At 32.8% G+C, this 16869-nt stretch overlaps 1 protein-coding gene across 1 annotated transcript in view; it reads left to right on the top strand.

Annotated features, from left to right (window-relative positions):
- Positions 1 to 448: 448 nt before the first annotated feature.
- The window catches only part of BCHE (butyrylcholinesterase), an 81463-nt gene continuing 65042 nt past the window's right edge, over positions 449 to 16869 (top strand). Inside the window, exons 1-2 of the mRNA XM_059064917.2 lie at positions 449 to 672; positions 6438 to 7962. Of these exons, the coding sequence (XP_058920900.1) occupies positions 624 to 672; positions 6438 to 7962 (1574 nt within the window). The 5' untranslated portion in view covers positions 449 to 623. The remainder of the gene's footprint in view (positions 673 to 6437; positions 7963 to 16869) is intronic.

Raw genomic sequence — 16869 nt, 5'->3', positions numbered from 1 at the left:
CATGACTTAAATGAGTGTTGGGGTGTGGGAGCTGGAAGGACTTACATATCAGAGACATTCATTCATTTATATAACTAGTCTTTTGATTTTCATAGCTTTATCTACAGAGTAATTAGTTTCCTATTTAATCTTTTACACTCCTTTATAGCTCCATGATTGCCACGGATTGAAGGTACAAAGATTTCAATAACAGCATTTCTTTAAAGCAACATGTTTATCTTTAAATCAAAACAAGCATGAGACAAAATGTATATTCCTTAAATGAGAAAAAAATCTTAAAAGTTCTGATAGCGTTTAAGAAAACAAACAAAAATAACCTGTGTATTTGCTGTTCAATTTCAGCGTCTGTTAATGAAGCTCTGTGTCTTTTTTTTCTTCACTGTTAGATGAGCGCCTGCAATCGTAAAGCATGCCTCCGGTAATACTTCTGTAAATGAATCACTATTGCATTCATACAATTAGCCTCTGAACAGATGTCAGAAATTAAAGACTGGCTGCCTCTAGATCAAGTTGCCGCTGCCAACTCTCGCGAGCTTTGTCAGTAACAGTTGATTGTAATGTCAGTGCAGTCCAATTTATAGGTTGGAGCAGAAACTGCTTACTGCATTTCCCTGAAGTATTATATGATTTCCATTCCTTGCAAACTTTATCATCTTCGTTGCAGTGAGTTGGGTAAGTTGCTCTGAATTTACATCTTCCTGTTAGAGATGCAAGTTACTGTGAGGCTCATTCTGTGGGAGGAACGTGATCCCTTCACGTGTTTGCTGTGCCCCTTTGGTGCTCTGTGGGAGAGAGTCATTGCAAATGGGACAGATGAAGTAAGGGAGCAGCCACATACGTCAAATCTTCCGATTGATTATTCAGGAAACGCAGACTGCGGCCATTTAACTGCTAAAGAAATAATGAATTTATTCAACTTTGTATAAAGGACCGTAGCACTTGTGGAATCACTGTAATATATGTTCCTAATGCACCCTCTAAGGGAAAACACTTTATGCTGTGTTTTACCCTTAAATGCACTATTTAGTGAATTTCTCCTTAAAAGAGTAACAAACATGTCTTTTGACCAGTCTTACTCTCTAGTTTTTTTAAAGTGGTTTGAAATGAATAGTTATTGTCTGGCTCTACATGGTACTTAACATTTGCCATCTGAAACTTTAACAATATCAATTGGCAAAGGAAAAGTCTAAGTTTCTTTTCTCTAAAAGGAAAAAGCTATTTCCCAATTTGATTTACAAACTTTTGTCCTATTTGCCCTGTTTTTTCTCTTTCTTTTAATATGTGTGTTTATAGCAAACTATTTTACATTTGCTATTATTTTATTATTATGGAAATAATAAGCAAATATAGACTTTCTGCTCATCTTGTGATTTTGTAACTCTACCTTTATTTTGATATCAGTTCTTGTTTAACCAGAGGATTAAGCATTGAGTATAAAATATATGAATGATTAAAAGTAAACTGAAATGTGAGCAAAATTATGATTTCTATTTGTAATTAAAAAAAAATTAAAGTTATCTCTTCCAAAGTTTTATGAAGATATTGCATGATAATAAACTCAATTAAGTTACTGTCACAAGGCTGTGTAATGCTTCCATAATGTAAGCTATCTCATATCTATGATAAATATTACATTTCACTTATATAAATAGTTACTTTGTTTAAGGATAAGCATGAGCTTTTAAGGAGTGACTTTTACTTTAAATGATATCTTTAGAATTCTCTGTGTATTTGAAATAACGTGACCTTTTGGAAGCCAATTAAATTTCTAATTGGATTTGCAAAGTTCTGTTTTATTCTCCTAGACCTGTTGTTGTTGTTCATTTTTAATGTCCTGCTTCTTTAATTGTAAGAAAATATTTGGGATCTACTCCACATTTCAGTTTTTAGAATATAAGCTAATAATATAATATAATAATAATAATAATATATAAGCTAATAATATAATAATAAGCTAATAATGTCAGCAAATGATATCTTAGTTACAAATTTAGTTTGTGCTTTGATTTATTTCTTGGTAACAATTAATAATATATACTTAAATTGTATGCTGTCTTCATTTTAATGCTTTCATGCCAAAATCTGCTCATTCTTATCAAAACTAAACTGTTTCCAACATTGGAGAATTATAATTGGATAAATGTCAACCTAAGAACAGATTGAACTTTCAAATAAGACCCAAGATATCTCTCTAATATTAAATGTTCAAATTGTTCACACAATGAAAAGTTTGTGGATGTTTTTCCTGATTGAGGACAGTTACAGATCTGTTTCTCATACCTAATATAGTGTCTTCTATGCGTACACATCCTTTAAGTGCCTACTGGGTATCTGAAGGATCCCTGAACGACAGTGGTATAGTCTATTTATAAACAGACTTCCTCAGTTCCCCACTTCACTTAGCCTACAACAAAACAAGCTCTTTAGGTTTGGTATAAAGGCTCAGTTGTTTTAACTGAACTAAATACATTTTAGTGGCACTTGTTCTAGATCATATTTTCTAGATGGCTCTTTCCCCACCATTTTAACAGTCTAGTTTTATATAGAAATATATATTCTAATAAAACTTTTTAAAAGACAGGAAAATTACATTCAGAGAAAACTATTACCAATTTTTGCATGACCATCCTTTAAGAAGTCCTTGACTGGCCAATTATTTTGAAAATTTGGTTGATATCCAATTATGGCAAATATATGGCAAATAAATAGCTCTTTATATCAATAATTTGATTGCACCCATATCTTATAGCATAACCTTATATATTTTAAAAAATCAGTCAAGGAATTTCGATACTTTCAAAATTGAATTAAGAATGCAAAAAGAAAGAAATTATTTTTTATCTTTTCTTACTTAAAACATTTTTTTTTAAGTTTAGAATATTTTCCCAAAATTGCCGGTAGATTTTGATATTCTGGAACATTTGATAAACTTGGAAAACTATAGTATTAATTGTCTTTCAGGTTTTTCCCTCTTCCCACTCCCATCCATTCTCTTTTGCAATTCCAAACAAAACCTCCTTCCTATAATCAAATATTAAAGATTATTACAATAAGTTAATTGATCTAAATTCAGATATTTAGTTGTCCTTGGTATAACACTTTACCCCGTTCTTTATGATAAACATGTTATGTGTTCTCAGAGTTTAAATTATTAATGGGCCAGTAGTCAATTTGCACCAGAAAGTATAGCAGTAAATAAATGAAATTTTATTGAATATTTTAATTATTAGTAAAGACTTAGAGTTATAGAGTAATAACATTTCTTAGTCTCCTTTATTTGTCTCTCCTTTGATTGTTTAATCATGAGATTACATATATTAAAAACATAAACATCTCTTAATGGTAAAACCACAGTGCAACATGTGAGACTAGAGACTACCAGGTTATGAAAAGAACAAAATATTGCTTACTTAAATATAGTACTGCAGCTAAAAAAAAACTAGCCCATGCTAACTATGAGTATGTAAACATAAGCATATTTTCCTATTAAAACCTATATTTAATAATATGGTATATAATATACTACAACAGGTACCATGAAAGTGAATTGGAATTATATTGCCGTTCTTGCAATAAACACAGGCTTACAATGATTTTTTTGAATGTTACTAATTACATTATTTACATTACAAGGTATAAGTACTTGTATTACTAATATCAAGGTGATGACTCACAGATATCATTGTTGAAAAAGCAAGATTATTATTCATATAAATCATATTATATAACATTAAGTTCTACTCAGCACAAAATATAAATAAAAACATACAAGAAGAAGTAGTATAAATCAAACTAAATGACATGGGGATGATAGTACAACCTTTTAGATGTTATAGCAGCCTTTCATAACACATACAGTGAAAATTATTATATTTATTAATCACATACAAAACCAAAATTTTGGTAGTAATTTTATATTTGCTATGCAATAAAATTAATAAAAAATAGAATGAAAGTTTGAAAATTGTCAGAAAGCAAAAGTTATTAGGGTTTGTTTTATGGTTTGAAAGACAAAATAAGATTTATATAAAACCAAAAAAAAATGATTGTCTTTATTAGACTCAGAAGACATTGATTGAGCTAGGCCAAAGGCAGGAATGAATCCAACCAAAGATGCTGCAATTTATCTGTTGAAATGCAGCTTAAAATAAACCAACTTTGTATCTTGATTCCTTTTCCTTTCTAAAGCAAGTTTTTAAAAATGAAAAAAAAAATCTATCACAGCACTTTGCTTTCTTCCAAATGCCCTCCTCCATTTATTTAGAAGAAATGTCTTAGAAATTATCAGAAGGAAGAAAAAGAACCACACAGCTGTGGTATGTGGTAGCAGTGTCTCTAAAACTCCTAACTCTCAGAAATATAAAATTTTATTAGTAAGTGTCAACTTTACAGGAAACTTTATATTATTATGACATTTTATTTACTTATTATTTTTAGAAGAAAAATTGCATTTTTGTTATGATTATAATAATAGATAAATTTTATAATAGTATATACATAGTGTTAAAATATTATATACTTCAATAATATATTTTATTGGTATTAGCACAAATTCAGTTGTATCAAAATTGAGAGCATAAAAATTAATCTCATGGCTTGATTTTTTAAACCTTATAACAATCATTATGTATAAATATATATGTATATATATGCATAAACATATGGACATCAGTAGAATTAGATATAAATCTATAGATATAGATGCAGCCATAAACATAGACAAAGATAGAGGCAGAAATAGAGACAGAGATAGAGGTATAGATGGAGATATATTTATAAATACTAGACACTGAACAAAATCGTATACACAATGGACTAGTTTATTCAGATATTTTGGGGGATCAAAAAATACTTGTTGATCACTAGCTGTCCTATGAGCAGTGGTGAATGAGACTGATAAACTGTGAGGATCGTAGATCTGAGACACTTATCACCATAGATAGTGGCTTAATCTCTGCCTTCTAATACAATCTAATTTAAAAAGTAGAATAAAAAGACTAATACAAATTCTCAATGCTCACAGGATTAGCTTCTTGGACACATAGGTTGGACTTATTATTATACTATCAAAACATAATAAAAATATTTTGTACATGTATGGACCTTTGCTATTGTTATGTGGATGAGAATCAGTGTTTGACAGTTTTAATCAGATTTTCTTTTTTCTTTCAGTTATATAAAGATGTTAGTTCTTTCAAATGATATCTGCATTACATTTTTCTGTCCCTTTTTGCCACTTGGAGTTTCAGAATCTGCTTTAAGTTTTTTTTTTATTTAAAAGAAACTCAAGTATGCATTATGAATTTTTAATGAAAATTTGATTTCCCCAAATGTTCTCTTCATATCATTAATAAATATTATTTAATAAAATGCCAAATAGTTATGATTTTATAGGTCTCAAAGATTACTTTTGCTTCCCCCACTTTTCCCAGTAATTTCTCAGTTTTAATCATCTTATTTCACTCATCGTGTCCACTATCAAAACACAAGTAAATCTGACCATGCTAACACATTTAACCTCCCTAGTTGCACATACTTTAATCAATTAACAAATTAACAGACACGCATTGAGTAATCCCTGAGTGTAAAATTTCTTCTAAGTCAGTTTCTTCTCCCACATCTAACGTTATCTCCATTGACAATATAATTCAGGTAGAAAAGCCCTTCGTGGTAATTCAGTTTCAGAGGAGTTGGTATATATCCAGTCTTCCCTTTCCAGTTTTCCCCATAGGCCTTTAGTGGTAGCAGATTTGTTAGTTTTCACAATTTGTAGGAAAAATGGCAACTACTGTATTTTTTTGTAACTTCACATTCTGTGAATTGCTTGTCCAAATTCTCTTCTGACCATAGGCTACAATTATATAGAGGAAGAAACGACTAGGCAAAAAGGACCACAGAAGGGACCATGGAAACAGAAAAAGGCAGTAATAGAAGTCTGAGGATCCTTAAAGGTTCTTAACCTACTGTCAAGAGCCAGCCAGCCATGATTAGAACTGTATATATTTCAGAGAATATATAAGCTTGTATTTCGTCTTCTAACTATAGTAGAAATTTAATCTATTATATCTATCATTAAGTAGACTACCACTTAATGCCACCTTTGGTTGTGCTGTGTATGGTAAAGAAGTATATATATACTAATGCCTTGGACTAATTTCCTACTTAAAAAACTTCATCTTTCTTACAGAGGTTTGAAAACGAATCTTTCCAAATTGAAATAATTTCTCCTTTTCCATTTCACTCATTTATTTCTAAATTGAAAACTGAAATATCTCCAACCATTTTCTATTTTTTTATGTGTCTTTATAGCAGTAACAGATTTGTTTTCATAATTTATAGGATTGATAAGAACTACTAAATTTTAGTTAATTATCATCAATAAAATATAATACTAGATGCATGAGGCTGTTAAAACTTCCCACTTATCTCTCTTGCAGAAACCAATATGCATTGCAAGGGTACAATCATATACATCAGATTTCTCTTGCGGTTTCTTCTGCTCTGTGTGCTCTTTGGGAAGTCACACACTGGAGAAGATGTCATAATTACCACCAAGAATGGAAAAATCAGAGGGATGAACTTGCCAGTTCTTGGTGGCACAGTAACAGCCTTTCTTGGAATCCCCTATGCACAGCCACCTCTTGGTAGACTTCGATTCAAAAAGCCACAGTCCTTGACCAAGTGGCCCAATATTTGGAATGCCACAAAATATGCAAATTCTTGCTATCAGAACACAGATCAAAGTTTCCCAGGCTTCCTTGGATCAGAGATGTGGAACCCAAACACTGACCTCAGTGAAGACTGTTTATATCTGAATGTGTGGATTCCAGCACCTAAACCAAAAAATGCTACTGTAATGATATGGATCTATGGTGGTGGTTTTCAGACTGGGACATCATCTTTGCATGTTTATGATGGCAAGTTTCTGGCACGGGCTGAAAGAGTTATTGTGGTTTCAATGAACTATAGGGTGGGTGCCCTAGGATTCTTAGCTTTACCGGGAAATCCTGAGGCACCAGGAAACACGGGCTTATTTGATCAACAGTTGGCCCTTCAGTGGGTCCAAAAAAATATAGCAGCCTTTGGTGGAAATCCTAAGAGTGTAACTCTCTTTGGAGAAAGTGCAGGAGCAGCTTCAGTTAGCCTTCATTTACTTTCTCCTAGAAGCCACCCATTGTTTACCAGAGCCATTCTGCAAAGTGGATCCTCTAATTCCCCTTGGGTAGTGACATCTCTTTCTGAAGCTAGGAACAGAACATTGACTTTAGCTAAATTTATTGGTTGTTCTAGAGAAAATGAGACTGAGATAATCAAATGTCTTCGAAATAAAGATCCCCAGGAAATTCTTCTGAATGAAGTATTTGTTGTCCCTTATGGTACGCTCTTGTCAGTAAACTTTGGTCCAACTGTGGATGGTGATTTTCTCACTGACATGCCAGACACACTACTCCAACTTGGACAGTTCAAAAAAACCCAGATCTTGGTGGGTGTTAACAAAGATGAAGGGACAGCATTTTTAGTATACGGTGCTCCTGGTTTCAGCAAAGATAACAATAGTATTATAACTAGAAAAGAATTTCAAGAAGGTTTAAAAATATTTTTTCCGGGATTGAGTGAATTTGGAAAGGAATCGATCCTTTTCCACTACATGGACTGGTTAGATGATCAGAGAGCTGAAAACTACCGTGAGGCCTTGGATGATGTTGTTGGGGATTATAATATCATATGCCCTGCCTTGGAGTTCACCAAAAAGTTCTCGGATATGGGAAACAATGCCTTTTTCTACTATTTTGAACACCGATCCTCCAAACTCCCTTGGCCAGAATGGATGGGAGTGATGCATGGTTATGAGATTGAATTTGTCTTCGGTTTACCTCTGGAAAGAAGAGTTAATTACACAAAAGCTGAGGAAATTTTGAGTAGATCCATTATGAAACGCTGGGCAAATTTTGCAAAATATGGGTAAGTGCCTATTTTTGTAGTTGTTCTTGTTTGGCTTTGTTTTGTTGTGCTTAACTTGGCTTGGTCTCTACTGTAGACTTCATTAAAGGTACAGAAACATTTTGATTATTTATTCTTCTCATACCTTAAGCTGGTTTTGTTTTTTATTATGTACTGCATTTCAGTTCCTTGCATCAGAGTGCTTTAAAGAAATAATCAAAGAACTTTTATGAAAAATATTTTCTGATTTCATTTCCAAAGTACTGCAAAGTACTTTAACAATGTTCACCAAAGTTTGTACGGAAATAGATGTTTACCTTAAGAACTAAAATTACTGTGATATGTTATTAAGCCTGAAAGTTTATAGTGTTCACAGGTTTAAGAAAGATTAGGAATATCTCTCTTTTTCTCTTGCTCTTAAGCAGTAGTACATTGTTACCTGATACACAAAGAAATACATCCCTGCTCAGGAAAATCAAAAGGCAAGATGGTGATAGGGTTGGCCCTCAGATTATTCAAAATACAGAATTTGCCATTTTATCAATGTTTTTTATTCCCTAATATGTTTGTTCAGAGCTTTTAGGTAACCTGTGTTGAATGAGAACTACAAGAGTCATCTTGTTCAGCTAAGCTGTTTTACACTTGAGTAGTCATATGGATGACATTACATAACAGAGATGTTACAAAAGAACATATTTTCCCTTATATATTATAAATATTGTGATAGTATGTCTTCAATAGTCAGAGGAAAATAATCTCTTTTAATATACATTCTACTTTTAAAATATTTTGTGTGTGTAAAAAATAAGGTGTTTCTTTTTTTTTTTTTTTACTGTTTGTAACCCCAAATTGAATTTTATACATTGGAATAATTTGTATCAATGAGAATAATAAAAGAATAGAAATTTGGGCATCTTTTTTTTTGAAAAGTGCTTACAGAAACTCACAAATTGATTGATGCATTAATCCAATTTATCATCCTGTGTTTTACAATTGAAAAGAATGTTGAGAATGATTTTGCTTTCTGGTTTTCTTTTCCATCCTCCATTTGGAATTCATTCTACTCCATGTTACTGTATGTATCTTTCTACAAAGTACTGGTATGATATAATTCATCTCAAAATTTTTGATACTTATTTACTGTGTATAAAGCTAACTCTTCCATCTGGCATTAAGAGGCTTCGATAATCTTGTTGCAACCCATACTCCCCAACACCTTGTTGCTTGGTAGATCAGTTATCTCATGAATACCAAAGATTTCAAGCTTAACTACACCTTAGAGCCTTGTTCTTGCTATGTACCCTGCTTAGAACATTTACCTCTCTCCTTTTTAATGACACAAGTCCTACTATTTTGTTAAGGTTTTGACTGACTACATATTTCATACAATGTATATTTAATTCCTAGAGTTGTAATTCCTCCAGACTTCTTTCTCACTCTCACAGAAGACATTGACTGTCATGTGTCTAAATCTTATCTTTCATTGTATTCTGAGCCTCCTAAATGAGACTAATAACTAGCTCTTGAAAGAGAACCTGTGGTTTTATTGGATACTCATTAAAGTACTGACATTAGTATATGTCACACTTTACAAATATTTGGTTAATGATTCAATGAAAGCAGGTAAAAGCTAGTATGGGTAAAAATTTTTTTTATCAAGATATGTAGGCTATTATATTATCTGTAGCTGTGCGATATCTTACATCTTCTCAACATCAGTCTAAATTTCTGCTTAAGAAGGATCATCTTATTTCTAGAGCTGCATTAGAATTACGTATATTTCATTCTGTTCTCTCCCTCAAGGCTCTATCCATATTAAATCATCTGAATATATTTTTAATTCTTTCTGGCAATTCTAGAGATTATAAATAACTTAAGGGGAATATTAAGGGAATTTAAGGGAAATATCAATATTTCTTCAAATTATTGATGCCTGTAAAGTTTTAAAGGACTTCATACTTTGCATGTTTAACTTATCAAGAAATTTATATTTTCTTATTTCACAATTGGAAAAACTGAGAACCAGATGTGGTAAAGGTCATATTTATGGTACACAGATAGCAACAGGTCAAAGAAGAGAATATTTGACAATTAATAGAATAATAGATTGTTTAATCCTAATCTCCTTCTATGATTAGCATATTTTAATGGGAAATAAAGGTTGACACACTTTAATTATAATGATAAATTCATATAAACAAGATTATAAACCATAAAAATTAAACTTTTTTAAGAAGTTCAGCCATAACAAGATGTCATTTCAGTCGGTGAGTTTCTTTAGAGTCCATGTTTGCACAGTTGAACAGATAACATGTCACATGTGTTGAGATTTGACTTGATGGCAAACATAATTTTAATCTCCTGCAGTGCACTATCTGTTTTCAAAGTATACCTATGAATAAATACAGAAGTTTAGAATGATTAAATGAACTCCATGGAAACAAAGTTGGTTTAAGCATTAGGTTTGGAAATCCACCCATATTTATTTGACCACAAACATGATGTTTGATGTTCTCATCCCAGGGAAATTCTCCCCCTTGGTTCCCCTCTACTCCCCATACTGGGGACATTTAACCATGTCTGGAGTTGGGGTGCTACTAGCAAGGTAGAGGCCAGGGGTGCTGCTAAACATCTTAAAATGCACACGACAGCCCCCCACAACAGTGAATTATTCATTCCAAAGGTCAGTAATGCCAAGACTGGTAAACTGAAGGATTTTACTTCCATATAACCCCAAAATGACACATCAAGAAAGTAAAAAAGTAGAACTGAGCATTGTAATAATCATCCAGGAAAATGAGTTTTCCAGTTCATGGTTCATAAAATGTTTTAATGAATTTTTCTCCTTAAATAATAAGTTTAGTATATATTGTATTTCTCATTAGGATTAAGTTCAAAATAATTTTGAATTTTTCTTTGTGATATTTTATTTTGCCAATGGGTTGTTTAGTAGTCTATTGTTTAACTTCCAGCTATTTGGGTAATTTCTAGATATCTTGTTGTGGATTTCTAAGTGAATTCAGTTCTAGTAAGAGACTATACTCTGTAAGATTTTTCCCTTTGAAATATATTGAGAATTATTTTATGACCCAGCATATGATCCTTATGGGTGATTATTTTATGTGCTCTTGAAAAGAATGTGTGTTCTTCAATTATTTGGTATAGTGTGTTCTGTAAATTAATTAGTTCATGGTTGCTCAGGTCTTCTAATAGTCTTATTAATATTTTTGCCTACTTGTTTTAGATACTGAGAGAAGGGTATTAACATCTTGGACTATAACTATGGTATTATTTATTTCTCCATTTAGTTCTGCTAATTTTCCTTTTAATATTTTAAATCTATACTATTAATTCCATGTAATTTTAGGATTATGTAGTCCTGATTAATTGACTGTTGTATCATTATGAAACGTCTCTGTCCTGAAGTTGACTTTGCCTAATATTAAGACAGAAACATCAAGTTTCCCATGCTTACATTTGCATAATATATTTTGTTCCATCCTTTTACTCCAACCCACCTATTTAAAAAAAAAAAAAAAACCTTTTCTTACAGTTGGTGTGATTAACCCATTTGATATTTAATGTAATTGTCAATATGTTTTTGTTCAAATCTACCACCTTGCTATTATTTTTTCCTTTTTTTATTGAATTTAATTTATTTTTATACAGCAGGTTCTTATTAGTCATTAATTTTATACACATCAGTGTATACATGTCAATCCCAATCACCTAATTCATCACACCCCCACCGCTTTCCCCCCTTGGTGTCCATATGTTTGTTCTCTACATCTGTGTCTCAATTTCTGCCCTGCAAACTGGTTCATCTGTACCATTTTTCTAGGTTCCACATATATGTGTTAATATACGATATTTGTTTTTCTCTTTCTGACTTACTTCACTCTGTATGACAGTCTCTAGATCCATCCACGTCTCAACAAATGACCCAATTTCGTTCCTATTTATGGCCAAGTAATATTCCATTGTATATATGCACCACATCTTCTTTATCTATTCATCTGTCTATGGGCATTTAGGTTGCTTCCATGACCTGGCTATTGTAAATAGTGCTGCAATGAATATTGGGGTGCATGTGTCTTTTTGAATTATGGTTTTCTCTGGGTATATGCCCAGTAGTGGGATTGCTGGATCATATGGTAATTTTATTTTTAGATTTTTAAGGAACCTCCATACTGTTCTTCATAATGGCTGTATCAATTTACATTCCCACCAGCAGAGCAAGAGGGTTCCCTTTTCTCCACACCCTCTCCAGCTTCTGTTTGTAGATTTTCTGTTGATGCCCATTTTAACTGGTGTGAGGTGATACCTCATTGTAGTTTTGATTTGCATTTCTCTAATAATTAGTGATGTTGAGCAGCTTTTCATGTGCTTCTTGGCCATCATATGTCTTCTTCGGAGAAATGTCTGTTTAGGTCTTCTGCCCACTTTTGGATTGGGTTGTTTGTTTTTTAATATTGAGCTGCATGAGCTGTTTCTGTATTTTGGAAATTAATCCTTTGTCCATTGATTCATTTGCAAATATTTTGTCCCATTCTGAGAGTTGTCTTTTCATCTTGTTTATGGTTTCCTTTGCAGTGCAAAAGCTTTGAAGTTTCATTAGGTCCCATTTGTTTATTTTGGTTTTTATTTCCATTACTCCAGGAGGTGGATCAAAAAAGATCTTGCTGTGATTTATGTCAAAGCGTGTTCTTCCTATGTTTTCCTCTAAGGGTTTGATAGTGTCTGGCCTTACATTTAAGTCTCAAATCCATTTTGAGTTTATTTTTTTGTATGGTGTTAGGGAGTGTTCTAATTTCATTCTTTCACATGTAGCTGTCCTGTTTTCCCAGCACCACTTATTGAAGAGACTGTCTTTTCTCCATTGTATATCCTTGCCTCCTTTGTCATAGATAAGTTGACCATAGGTGCATGGGTTTAACTCTGGACTTTCTATCTTGTTCCATTGATCTATGTTTCTATTTTTGTTCCAGTTCCATATTGTCTTGATTACTGTAGCTTTATAGTATAGTCTGAAGTCAGGGAGTCTGATTCCTCCAGCTCCATTTTTTTTCCCTCAAGACTGCTTTGGCTATTCGAGGTCTTTTGTGTCTCCATACAAATTTTAAGATCTTTTTGTTCTAGTTCCATAAAAAATGCATTGGTAATTTGATAGGGATTGCACTGAATCTGTAGGTAGTATAGTCATTTTCACAATATTGATTCTTCCAATCCAAGAACATTGTATATCTCTCCATCTGTTGGTATCATCTTTAATTTCTTTCATCAGTGTCTTATAATTTTCTGCATACAGGTCTTTTGTCTCCCTAGGTAAGTTTATTCCTAGGTATTTTATTCTTTTTGTTGCAATGGTAAATGGGAGTGTTTCCTTAATTTCTCTTTCAGATTTTTCATCATTAGTGTATAGGAATTCAAGAGATTTCTGTGCGGGCTTCCCTGGTGGCGCAGTGGTTGAGAATCCGCCTGCCGATGCAGGAGACACGGGTTCGTGCCCTGGTCCGGGAGGATCCCACATGCCGCGGAGCAACTAAGCCCGTGAGCCATGGCCGCTGGGCCTGCGCGTTCGGAGCCTGTGCTCCGCAACAGGAGAGGCCACAACACTGAGAGGCCGGCATACCGCCAAAAAAAAAAAAAAAAAAAAGAGAGATTTCTGTGCATTAATTTTGTATCCTGCGACTTTACCAAATTCATTGATTAGCTCTAGTAGTTTTCTGGTACCACCTTGCTATTTTTAATCCATCCTTCTTATTGCTCCTTTTTAGCTTTTTTCTGCATTAATTTAATGTTTTATTTGATTTTATTTTTAAACAGATGTTTTAGTTTGCCTTTAATTTCTTCCACAGTATTTGTCTTAATGCTAACAATCGTTTCTTTAACTTATAACCATCTACTGAGAGTTAATACTGAACTACTTATCACTTTGCCATTGACATTTCCCACTGTCTAAACAATTTATGCTTCCTATTTTCCATTTCACTTACGACTTCACAAATGTAAGAAACTAACAGTATAGTTTCATTTATTGTCCTCCATGTTTTTTATATTGTTGAAATATATTTATACAATATATAATATAAAATCCCTCATAAAATTTTATTTGCTTTAAATGAGCAGTTATATTTATATAAATTCATAAAAGAAAAAATATTATTTTATCTTTACTCATGTATATACCATTTCCAGTGTTCTTTACTCTTTCTTGTGGATTCTAGCTCTCATCTGACATCATTTCCCTTTGTGCTGAAGAACATCCTTTAGGATTTCTCATTGGCAGGTTGGCTAGTTACACATTTCCTCAGCTTTTTAAAATCTGAAAATACCTTTATTTTGCTTCAATTGAATGATATATTTTTTAAGAAGATAGAATTCTGGTTTGATCTTTTTTTCTTTTATCAGTTTAAAGATGTGTTTCATTTTCTTCCTATCTCTTCAGTTCTGATGTAAAGTGAGCCTTTATTCATATGATTGTCCCCTGTATACAATTAAAAAAAATGTTTCCTCTGGTTGATTTCAAAATTTTCTGTTTAACTTTGGTTTCAATAGTTTGTTCATGATGTTTCCAAGTGTGATTTCTTTGGTTAAGAGTTTTGCTTTGTTTTGGCCTAGTGTTTACTAAGATTCTTCGTGGTGATTTTCAGTGTCACATTTGAGAAATTTTGTGTCAATATTCCATCAAATATTCTTTCTGCCCCATTCTCACTCTTATCTCCTTCAAGAACTCCAAATATACATGCACTAGACTATTGAATTTTGTTCCACATGTCTCTAAGGTTCTGTTCCTTTTTCTTCAGTTTTTCAAATTAGATACATTTTTTTTCTATTTTATTTATTTATTTTTAGTATAATTTTATGGGATATAATTGTTTCACAATACTGTTTTAGTTTCTGTTGTACAACAAAGTGAATCAGCCATATACATATATATATATCCGCATATCCCCTCCCTCTTGAGCCTTCCTCCCATCCTCCCTATCCCATCTCTTTAGGTCATCACAAAACATTGAGCTGATCTCCCTCTGCTATGCAGTAGCTTCCCACTAGCCATCCATTTTGCATTTGGTAGTGTATATATTTCAATGCTACTCTCTCACTTCATCCCAGCTTCCCCTTCCCACTACATGTCCTCAAGTCTGTTCTCTATGTCTGTGTCTTTATTCCTGCCCTGCCACTAGGTTCATCAGTACCTTTTTAAATATTTTGTATATATGCATTAGCATACGGTATTTGTTTTTCTCTTTCTGACTTACTTTACTCTGTATGACAGACTCTAGGTCCATCTACCTCACTACAAATAACTCAGTTTCATTTCTTTTCTTCCCTTTCTTCAGTTTTGCTTCTGTTTTTCAAATTAGGTACATTTTTTAATTGCTATCTCTGCAAGCTCGATGACTCTTCTATCTTCTTCAATCTGTGCTTGAACTTACCCAATGATTTTTTAATTTCACATATTAGTGTTCAGATCTAATTTTTTCAGGTAGTTTCATTATTTTTCGGAGTTCCTCCCTGTTTTCTATTTAAAGATATTATTCTTTAAGTTCTTGAACATACTTAAAATAGTTGCCTTAAGGTTTTGTTTGCTCATCCAGTATTTGTTTCATGGGTTCATTTTCTGTTTTCCTATTTCTTTGCATGTCTAGAAATTTTCAAATTTGTACTAGACTTTGTGGATGATATGAGTAGAAATTCTATATTATTTTAGCCTCCTCTGAAGAATGTATGCTTACATGAAATAATGTTTGTTTCTTTTTAATTTTACTAGGCAGTTCAATTAAGAGATGTGTATAGACTTGAATTTTTCTCAAATGTGTATAGGCTTGTTTTATATTTTGTTAGAGTGAATCCATGAAAGACCCAAGATATTTTATAGGCCCTCTAACTTGACAGGACTTAAACTCCAATGTCTGTTGTCACTGAGGATATTACAGTTGCTTGGTTTAAGTGTCTGTTAGGATGGGGATAGACTGAGTCTCTTTACTCCCAAGTTATAACTTTCTACTCAGCTAGACTGAGTATTAATGAGGCATTAATGAAATGAAAACAAAAGTGTTGACAACATTATAATAGTTATTCACTCTCCAGTTTTCCCATCTCTTTTCTGCTCTCAGCCCTGCAGCGTCTTCTCTGTTTAGCCTCTCATACTCTCATCTTATACATATTTAACCCACGACTCAGCCAAAGATCTGCAGGGGGACCTGTCCCACAGATTCTAGTTTCTTCTGTATCCTAGAACTCTTATTTCTGTCTTTTAACGTCAGTGAACCTACTGTATCCTAGAACTCTTATTTCTGTCTTTTAACGTCAGTGAACCTACTGTACTCTGCTTAGTCTCAAGCTCCCTGCATCTTGGACAATAATTTATCCTTATGTGAGTAACCACAGTAAATGTGGCCTCACCTTAAACTTCCCCTTCTCTCAAACATCATAGACTTATGCTGCCTGTTATCCAGTTCCTGAAACTCATTGTCTTTTTGTTTTTGTTTGTTTGTTTCTGGTCTAGTATATAATTGTTTTTGGTAGGAGAGCTAATCCAGTTTCAATCACTCCATCATGGATGAAGATGAAAGCCCAACCTCTCTCCCATTTGAATTTTAAGAGAATCTTAACCTTACATTTCTCATTCAGTTCCATCAAATTCATTTTTTTCAGTTACTTTAAAAGATCTTGTCAATTTCCAAGATATATTAGAAAAAAAAACTTTTTAATTTGACTTCTTACAAAAATAAAGAAAACATTATTCTGTGAAAGCACTAAATGGTATTCAAATTTAGTGTCTTTAGTTGCAGTCTTTGAGAGTCCTCATAAAGTAGAAGCCACAATGTATTTATGCCTTTGCTAGTTGGAATTTCCACCTATATGCACTTTTCTTGCTTCTGCTTTTCCCTCAATCCCATCTCTAAAAATGAATGAAACCCA

The sequence above is a fragment of the Kogia breviceps genome, chromosome 5 (genome assembly GCF_026419965.1).
Source record: "Kogia breviceps isolate mKogBre1 chromosome 5, mKogBre1 haplotype 1, whole genome shotgun sequence".
In the NCBI taxonomy this organism is placed as follows: domain Eukaryota; kingdom Metazoa; phylum Chordata; class Mammalia; order Artiodactyla; family Physeteridae; genus Kogia; species Kogia breviceps.
The sequence above is the reverse complement of the archived record's forward strand: the minus strand, read 5'-3'. Positions and strand labels throughout refer to the sequence as shown.